The 10,344-nt window shown below is 37.6% G+C and overlaps 1 protein-coding gene and 1 pseudogene across 1 annotated transcript; one reads left to right on the top strand and one right to left on the bottom strand.

The window, feature by feature from the left end:
• Positions 1-2,529: 2,529 nt before the first annotated feature.
• Positions 2,530-3,489, top strand: LOC132274302 (F-box protein At2g05970-like). The gene has a single exon (XM_059775560.1). The coding sequence runs from the start codon at positions 2,530-2,532 to the stop codon at positions 3,487-3,489; it is 960 nt and encodes a 319-aa protein (XP_059631543.1).
• Positions 3,490-3,675: 186 nt separating this feature from the next.
• On the bottom strand, positions 3,676-10,259 carry LOC132274296 (DNA-directed RNA polymerase II subunit RPB2-like; annotated as a pseudogene).
• Positions 10,260-10,344: the final 85 nt, after the last annotated feature.

Below are 10,344 nucleotides of genomic sequence, written 5' to 3'. Positions count from 1 at the left end.
TGTTCAATTAACCTCATGCTACTTTTAAAAATAAAATATGCTTGATTTTTAACTTCCAATGACACTAACCAAGAGTTATAGTAAATTTTTTTATTTCACAACATTTACACAAAGAACCATTGTAGCGCTTGACAATTCCTATCTTTCTTTCGAAATCCAAGATCAAACCCGATAGTAGGTAGAGCTTACAATATTTTAAATGGCATTTTTTTGGAACTTCTTGTGCAATGATTTATTATTATAATTTTTTTTCATAGCAAAATAATGTCAAGCCACGTGGAATTCGAAAGATGTATATTATAACTACATGCAAGCTGAAATTAGGGGTCAAAATTGGGTTTGGCTTTCGAGCATACAAGGAAAAGCTTTCTGGTTGGATCACACTGGTCCGTGGGCCATCAGATCATGGGTTCTTGTAAACAGCTATCACTACATTATTTTTCCACCAAAAAAAAATTTTCATATTAGTTTTATAAAAAATTTCATGTAATATAATAAATTTTTCACTTATTTATGAATGGATTCTCAATTTTCAAAAATGGCAACACTTCAAAAATGAAACGGTGTCAGTGTCGTTAACTTAGATAAGATCATAAGAGAATCAAGTATTATACGTACTTTAAACTATAAAAGCGTTTTTAGTAGAGCGGTTATAAAATTACTGTAAGTAAAATGCATGTTATGCGTTTGGTAATGTATTTTATAAATCGATTTTTATATTTAAAGCACTTGTAAATTTGTTTGGTAACAATCTTGCTTAAAGCACTTTTACTACCGAATTTACTAATAGTATCCCTATCCTCTGTATATTTTGTTTTGGTTCTATTTAATATGAATTCTTGCTTACAAAAAAAAAAAAAAAAAAAAAAACATTAGCACTCGTATTTATGAAATTCAAATTGTATAGGATTCAAGATCGAAATTTAGTTTTACTAATTATTGCTTGTTTTTTTCATGAATATACTGATTGTAGCTTTATGATAGTTTTAATCAAAAGTAATAATTACCCGATTCAAGAAGTTGATCTAAAAAAACATGTTGATATATATGGACAAGAAATAATATAAATATAGATTTTGGATAAATGAAAAAAAAATTGGATGATTATGGAACTAAACTCCACTAAACTTCTAATATAACTTGAATTTCTAATATATAGGTGAAACCTTAAAAGGAAGGACACTAAATTTCTAATATATAGGTTTCTTAAAGGGAAGGGTATAATAACAACAATACTAGCAAGTTCCCGTTTTTAGGCAACACAAATTGGTTTGCATAATATTTGTATATTTTTTTAACACTAGGGACAAAATTGTATTTATAAAAAGTAAAAAGGGATTAAATTGTCCAAAACAATATAATATCATAAAAAATCTACGTCTACTTAAAAATACAATTTTAAAAGTTACGATTTGTAACTTTGTGAACGCACTTACTGCAGTTTTCTAAAATTTAACATGCTATTGGAATTTTTTCTTTTTATTAATAAAATAGCAATTTGATATAAACATTAAGATGAAATGATTAAAAATAATAATTGTTTGATTTTTATTCAAAATTTCGGTTGGATTTAACCCAATGAGTCAGCTCAGCTTGGTGCCTCGTTAACTATCAAGTTTAAAGTTTCGATTTTCTTTAAGTGCAAGCAATTTATTGGGATCAAGTCCGAACGCCGAACTTTACCTTACCCATTAGAAGGGAATGCTTTGCACATTATCCTGTAGATAAGTCGGGCAAAAGCACCTAATACCCTAGCAATATATCTATGTATATATATAGTTGGATTTGAGTGAGGCAAAATCAGAGTGTAAACGGAACTATTGGGCCAAAATTGGGCCCACAACACACACCTCCTTTATAACATACACACCGCCGCCTTTACATATAACATACACACCGCCGCCTTTACATACGCACCGCCTTTTCAGGTAACATATACACACACCGGCCTATAACATATAACATATACAGCCGGCCGCCGGTGCGAAACTATTCTGATCAATCTCTCTGTCTACAAGAAATTACACACACATACGCACACAAGAAACTATTTTGTGATAAATCTCTCTGTCTACAAGAAATTACAGACATACGCATACAAGAAACTATTTTGTGATCAATCTCTGTGTCTACAAGAAATTACAGAGACATACGCATACAAGAAACTATTTTGTGATCAATCTCTGTAGAGTTTCGAAGCATAGACATAGACATGGCAGTGATTTCCAAGAAAACCTATTTGGGTCATCGCATCAAAAGAAGAAAAACATCAGCATCATCAACACCACCGAATTGGTCTGGACTCCCCACTAACTTGTGGAAGTCAATCCTGAACAGATTGTCTGTGGTCGATTTGCTTAGCGCCGGAGCAGTGTGTCGTTCTTGGTGCTCTGTTGCAGAAGCCATAAAAACATCTCTAGAGAGTCCCCTATTTGATCAACCGTTGCTCTTGCTTCCTGGTCCAGATCATGGCAAAAAAAATAGCCCTTGCTTATACAATTTTACAGAGAAAAAGTGTACAAGCAGATGATGAATATTCCAGAACACTTGGGTAATTGCAAAGGATCATCCCATGGGTGGCTGATTTTGTTGGACCAAGAAGCATTCCCACATATCTTCAATCCATTCTTGGGGGCTAGGATTCAACTCCCTCTTTTTGAAGTTCGCAAAACAAGCCTTCATTGCTTCTTTGTCCGGGATATTAAGAAAGTTGTACTCTCATCAGACCCAATTCAGAGTAAGAACAACTACTGGGTAGGAGTAATATATGGTGTAATTGATCCCAAGCTTGCCTTTTGGAAGTATGGAGACAGTGAATGGACTGCCCTGGACGGTGCAGATCATGCCTACTGTGATATCATTTCTCACCATGATCATATTATTGCTTTGGGTGAAACAGCTTCAGTTGAAATCTGGGATTTCAATAATTCTGTCCCTGCAAAAAAGATGCAGATTGAGCCTATTTTTCCTGAGAAAAGGGTGGAATTTGAAAATTCTCTTGGAGATGATCTTTATACCATTCAAAGTTACATAGTGGAATCAAAGGGTGATCTGCTGCTTATTGTGAGGTATATTGGGAATCATGTTCGCTGGGACGGTGTAGTTGTTCATGAGGCAGACCTTCTTGATGAAGAGAACCAATGCTGTATTTGTTCTCACTTGACAAAGCTATTTCATGTTTACAAGCTGGATTTCAGTCAGAAAACATGGGAACAACTGGCATCAATAGGCGATGATCGCGTGCTGTTTTTGGGTCGGAATCAATCTGTGTCACATTCAGCAAAGGGTTTTCCATCTTGTAAAGGGAATTCGATTTACTTCACGGACAATTACTATTGTGATCATTTGGGTGAGAATGACATGTATGGGCATGACACGGGCAGGTTTGACATGGAGAATCAGAGTATAGAAGTGATTAATGAAGATGAAGATGATTGGCAGAAGATTCAACCAGCACCCATTTGGGTTGTTCCTAATCCATGCTACTAGAGACATCCAAAGATATAATTTAGCAGAGTAGTTTCTTCCTATTTTTGTATTCTTATAGGCTACAAAATTGTGTATTAATAAATTTTTGAATTGCATATATATATTTTTTATTTTGATTTGATCAGTAAGAACGTAGTTTTTGATTTGTTGGTCCTTGTGAATCTGTTGATACTTGTATGTGAAAGTTTATACTACACTCTGATGGTCAATCAAAATGGCCCTCTTTTTGAAAGTTGTTCTGAACTAAATTAAAAGGAAAATTGTAAACCAAGGAAAGAAGCTTATTAAAATTATAACAGCCACACATACCAAATCAAAATACTCTACCTCAAAATTCTCAGTACCCCATTCTTCCAAAAATTCCAAAATGGGATATGCTGCTGATCCAACTGTTATATACACCATCAGTGCAAGATTCTTTACCAGTCCACAAGCCTAATGTAACACCAGATGACACACAAATGTACGTAGAAAAAGATGCAAATTATAACGCAGAATTCTATATTATGCAGCAAACTCACTTGTCCTTCAGGAGTTTCTGCAGGGCACATCATTCCCCATTGGGAATTGTGCAACTGCCGTGGTTTTGCTAGTTTCCCTGGTAAATGCAATTTATAACACAGTTAAAGCTGAAGGTTAAGAAAAAATAAACAAGCAATGGAGTTGCAACATAGATGAAACTGTGTGTGTGTGTGAGAGAGAGAGAGAGAGCCCTTATGGGGAAATCTAGACCCTTAACAGCATCATTGAACAAACAATGACAGAGAAAACTAAAATACCTTCTCGCCCTATTGGAGAATTCAATCTTCACAAGTGTGACAAAGTGGAGGCATATGTTAGGCGATTTAACACCTATAGAAATCGGAGAACATTTTAAAAATGATACTGCACATTCACCGGCTGCATTTGCCTGCCCCCGGTTCCCGATAGCAAGTGAGTATTTAAGGCCACTAGTAATTGGTTTCGCTTTAATTGCAAATTGCAGATTAACATCCTTCCCATTGTCAACACTCTGCACGATGCACAAAATTATATACATTCAAGCACCAGCAAAAGCATCAAATATAAACTATATTAAAGACTCCGTATGTAAAATAACCTTCTGAGCATAATGTCACGGGCCTAGAGATTTGGCGCAGCGGCACGGCCCGTGCGGCACCAAGGCGTTGCTTCAGCTCGCGCAAGCGCCCTGGTCAGCCACCACGACCTGCCCTCCCAAGGATACATGCTGACTAGTTTCGGCCTACCATGGCCTCGTCAGGGGAACGGCTCCAGCTCCCGACCAGTTTGTGCAGGGATGGCCAACTCCCTTCTTCATAGTCAAGTCCACGACCAGCGACAAGCACCTCGAACTGAACCGAGTCGACCTGCCTGAACTCTGAAGAGGTACCATCCTGTGCTCCTGCACGCCCCTTCCCTGGAACCATTCCCAGTCAAACTCTGCTCTTTGCCAACCAGCATGCGTGTCTTCCATCCTCCAAGCGTCTTAGGAATCACTTCGTGACATTCTCCCCCACCCAAATCCTGCGACGTCCTCGTCGCAGTGCGGCGCTTCACTACTGCGTCCACTCCCTTCCAAAGTCTGCCTCCATGCGGTATGCTCGCCTTCCCACCATCGCTTCCTCGTGCAGCTCCCTGCACTGCACTCGCCCAATGATAGGCCTCGGACCAAGGGGACGTCCACTCCTCAAGGACGTGACTCTTCTCCGTCATGCCGCCTCCGCGACATCCCGAGCAAGCAATGGCCTTCTGCCGACTTGATGCTCGCCCTTCACCATGGTTTGCATCACCCAAGGACTAAGCACGAACTTTGGTGTGCGCGGCCCTCCGGCCCTTCAATGCGCAACTTCAACGGACGCTTCTTCCTGGGGAGATGGAGGCTCTCCCCCCCAACTGCATTGATTCCTCCTCATCGACGCAACTTCAATGCACCGTCTTCATTCTCTGACCCCTCCCGGACCGACAAGGGGGCACCCCACCGTGCTTTACCCCAAGTCCCGCTCTGATACCATTTGTCACCGGCCTAGAGATTTGGCGCAGCGGCACGGCCCGTGCGGCACCAAGGCGTTGCTTCAGCTCGCGCAAGCGCCCTGGTCAGCCACCACGACCTGCCCTCCCAAGGATACATGCTGACTGGTTTCGGCCTGCCATGGCCTCGTCAGGGGAACGGCTCCAGCTCCCGACCAGTTTGTGCAGGGATGGCCAACTCCCTTCTTCATAGTCAAGTCCACGACCAGCGACAAGCACCTCGAACTGAACCGAGTCGACCTGCCTGAACTCTGAAGAGGTACCATCCTGTGCTCCTGCACGCCCCTTCCCTGGAACCATTCCCAGTCAAACTCTGCTCTTTGCCAACCAGCATGCGTGTCTTCCATCCTCCAAGCGTCTTAGGAATCACTTCGTGACAATAAGCTCTCACATCCCTTGTTAACTTTCTGACTAGCTGCAGTAATATAAACAACCACCAAAACTTTAGAAACCCAAAATCATTGAAAACCCAAATGAAAATCAAGGACTTTCAAATGGTCATAGAAGCTCCAAAATATTAAAGCAATGACAAACCATTCGAAAGAGGCCACCAAGCAAAGGACCAGTAAGATCGAGTCTCTTATTGCCATAGTGATCCCTATCATCCTCTGCCCTTCGTCCAATTGCACATAGCAGAAGCCGGTGAATAATATATCTGGTAGAAAAGCAATTAGTGTCTCTCTAAATCACTAAGAAGCCACAAAAAAGGAACATATTCAAATTAGACGAAACCTACCCAAAATAGTAAGCTTTCTTTGTCTCACAATATTCTCCTACACCAACATGAGGAAGCATTTCCTTTTGGAGGATCTCTTTGGCATACCTATGAAGTAAATGAACAAGAGACTCTTCTTAAACAAAAAAAGAAGCACAAAAGATAGCTTTACACTCGAGTATAGCAACAGCCAGCAATCATAACACATACTTCATCCTCTTTTCATTTGTGACACCGACAGTGGCCCCTCGTTTCCCGAAGTAGTCCAGTGCAACCTGCAATACAGGAAGAAAAGCATAACCGTCTCAGTAAGGCCACAATGCCACATCACCACAAGAAAAGCGAGAAAGAAAAAAAAAAAAAAAAAAAAAAAAAAAAAAAAAAAAAAGAGAGAGAAAAGAAATCAAATGGATGCTAACATTTACAATAACATATACAGATTAAGTCCCAAAATTAATTAATTTATATAAATGACACTGAATTTGAAATCTAGGAAACAAGAGCTGAAACCTAAACAAATATATTGAAGCTGCTAAAAAATCAAATATGAATTAGAACTGAAAGGACATTACTTTTGAAAGGTAAAAACAATTTAAATGCCAGCAAGCCCGAAGATTATGTTTAGTTCATATTGGAAACATGAACCGCTATATTTATTCATATTGCTTGAAGTTTAGCTTATTCAATACAGAGCAAACCAGAAAGAAAAGCTAATCTCACACTAACTGCCCGTTAAAAAAAAAAAAAAGGATAACAGATATAAAAATTTAAATGATGATATAATACAGTGGGAGAGTTACCTGTTGATTTTATATTACAAATGCTTCTTCCAAGGAGGGTTGAAGCAACTCCATGAGTGTCAAAGAAATCATAGCAAATATGTTCTAATATATCTTTGTCAGCAACAAATCCTAATGCCCGAAACACAATTATAATAGGAATCTCAGTCCGAATGTACGGAAGGGTAGGAACCCTGCAGTTACATAACATACCCAAAAACAACAAAAAATTCATAAATTCCATAAGAATTCAAAGGCCAAAAAAAAAAAAAAAAAAAAAAAAAAAAAGACTGCTTTAAAAAACACCCCTAAACACCATATTTAATGCCCATTACCCCTTTGGCACAATTCTGTGAAAGCATCCACACAAACATGCTACTGCGTGGCCTGTTCTGGGAGTCCACCATTGATCGGACTTCCACCACATAGGCATACTTGTTTGGCTGCCTCTTCTTAAACACAGACTTGATTGGTGCTCACCTTCTACTAAGCAATTAGAACCTTTTCACTCCCATTGATAATAAAATACCCACCTTGATCATATGGACACTCTCCCAGCTCCGTCAAAACCTTCTCTGAATTCTGATATAATGTGCAGTAACTCGACCAGAGCATTATAGGAACCTAAAGTACATGGCAAAAAAGAAGCAGAAAGTCAATCCTGAAGGACAACAAAGAGGCATAAGAGCCTATTCCCTGTTGTCAAACTTTCATCAGTTCGGAATCCAATTCGCATACCTTCCCAATCAAGACTTTAGTAAAATCTTGAGTTTCAGTTACTTCTTCACCATCATGCCCTTTTTTTTTTTATCAATCTCTTAGTGACATCCACATACAACAGAGCTGAGTATGTTAGATTCCTCAATCTCGCTGCCTTCGGAAACAAAGTCACAGTTTCTCCATCTGACATCATTGGCTTACTAAAATATATCTGACCAAAGCTAATCTTATAGATGGTCTGCAAGACACCCATAATCATTACTACCAAGAAGCAAAGTTAACCCATAAAGGAAATTCTATTTCTACTTTCAATCAACCAATCAACAAAACTATTTACTCTATGGATAGTATAACAATAATAATTTATTTCTCTTGTAACATTTAAAATCACATTTATTTTTACAGAACAGAATACGAACATGGTTTGTAGATCTATTTATATAAAATGCTGACCCTAAATGGTTGGAAAAAGGCTTTGTAAGGCATATTTATTATATAAAATATGTAGAACTTCCATTAATTTAAATGTGGAAGATGAGGCTTAAAGTCAGAAAGATAATTATATTAAATATACTACTACTATACTTTTACCATATTTTTGCCATTACAATTGTATTTGTGGTGACCACGTATACCATAGAAAAGATAGGTTGAATAATTCGGGCATGTCATCTTGTTTTCAAAATTGTCTTATGTGATTCCTCTTAAAATGTGTTTGTGCTACAAAAATCACTTGGGCAGTGCCTTAGCTGCACCGGCCAAGTGTATGACATAATGTAATTTTTTTGGAAATTACAGCCAAGGACAAGTTCAAACACGTGTCTAAAAGTGTCTATAAATGTCACAAACATGGAAGCTCCATAGAATTGTCCATGCTTCTTAGGCAAGAAACTAAGAAATGACAATCCAACATCAAGAAGGAACTCAGACCAACACAAAATTTGTTTTCATTTTTGCTTCCCATCAAACAATTACCGAATTGTATCTCCCACATACAATTGCATTAACTAACCAATAAATACAATAGATTCTGGTAAAACTTAAATTACAATTACAATTAAACAGTGATGAATCTTTACATCCTTTGTCTCATAGGTTCATTTAAAGCAACCCAGGATTGCCAGTGTTACAGAACTATATAGTCATAAAACAGCTAACCAATTATCATAAGCAAAACCATAATTTCAGTTCAGCCGAACTAACATAAAAAAATATTAGGCTTTTCCAAGAACCACCCAGGAACACAGGAAAAACAAATTACAAAACCAACCACCTAAAGCTACTTCACACTAAAATCATATAAAGATCTTCAATTTCCACCTTCAGTCAAACTATTAACATAAGTTATCTTGACCAACCAACTAAAGCAACTAATCAATGACTATTTTATATCAGAAGTCCATCATTCAGTTAAACATAACAATTTTTTACCCAACTACTTCAGGCAGATATTCTATTTCACTATATCCAAGGTAGTCTTGTTTGCAGTTGCCCAAACCATATTGATCGATTTAATGCACCCCGCACCTTCTGTCACATTCATGGGTGTTCAATAAAGAAAATTATGTATTAATCTTTTATTGTTTTCCATTTACCTTTAAATTGATCCATATTTAACACAATCTCCTTTCTATAATGCCCTTTCTTCTTCTAGTTTATAATTTATTAGAAAATTGTTTGGCATAAGATATATTGACTCGATTAAATCCCACAATTATGGGGCTTCCACATCTTCTTTTTTCTGCCAGTAAATGAATAATAAAATAAAGAATCTCACTCTTATGGGTCTGCAAACATATAAATTTTGACAACTTTGAATATGTAACAGAGTTAGAAAACGTCCCAAAAAAAAAAAAAAATAAATAAAAAATAAAATAAGATACAACCTATCACCATCAACTGCTTTGCTTCAAGGGGGCTGCATAACAAATTTATTATGCTGATTTCGGTGTTGCCTTGGGGTGTCTTAACAATACCACAGTCATCTTGGTTTATCATTACCAGTTAATGGAGAGGAATGTCCTTTTAAGACTTAATTAACTCAAATGATCAATAAATGAAAAAGCTAAATTTGAAAACTATTTAATAATGAGCTATGCTACATAAACGGAAAATACACATTGAATAAACTATGCCAATCCAATTCATTGGTCAAGTGGTATCACCAGTGAAGACTACTTCAACATTTTAAATGGTGGTTTAGGCTTTCTCAGCTTGGAAACACAAAACAGAGCTGCAATTTTAAACATATGTGGAAACTTGTGTCAAATACTCAAAACAACCTATGACTCAAACAAAATACTTAATCAGAAGGAGATGCTTTGGGATTTTAGCATGCCTCAACAAAGCAGTTGGATATGGAAAAAGCTACTTCAGCTGAGTTCCTTAGCAATGCCCTTCTTAATTAAAAACAAGGATAAAATGGTTCAGAAACTCTCTTCCGGACTAACAATTGGCAGCAAGAAGGCCCTCTGATCCTCAAATACAGCCACTCGCCAGCCCATCTCTCCTTGATTCCTCGTAACCATTTTACTCAGATGATTCTTAGTGTTTCCCTCCACAAATTCTTTCCCGGTTCCCAGCTTTTAAGTTGCCTGTTAAAAGACCCTTGGA

The sequence above is a fragment of the Cornus florida genome, unplaced genomic scaffold, assembly GCF_030987335.1.
Source record: "Cornus florida cultivar Cherokee Brave unplaced genomic scaffold, ASM3098733v1 CherokeeBrave_3.0.0_Hap2_Chr01, whole genome shotgun sequence".
NCBI classification, from domain to species: Eukaryota; Viridiplantae; Streptophyta; class Magnoliopsida; order Cornales; family Cornaceae; genus Cornus; species Cornus florida.
Note: the sequence above shows the minus strand (reverse complement) of the source record. Positions and strands in the feature narration are given on the sequence as shown.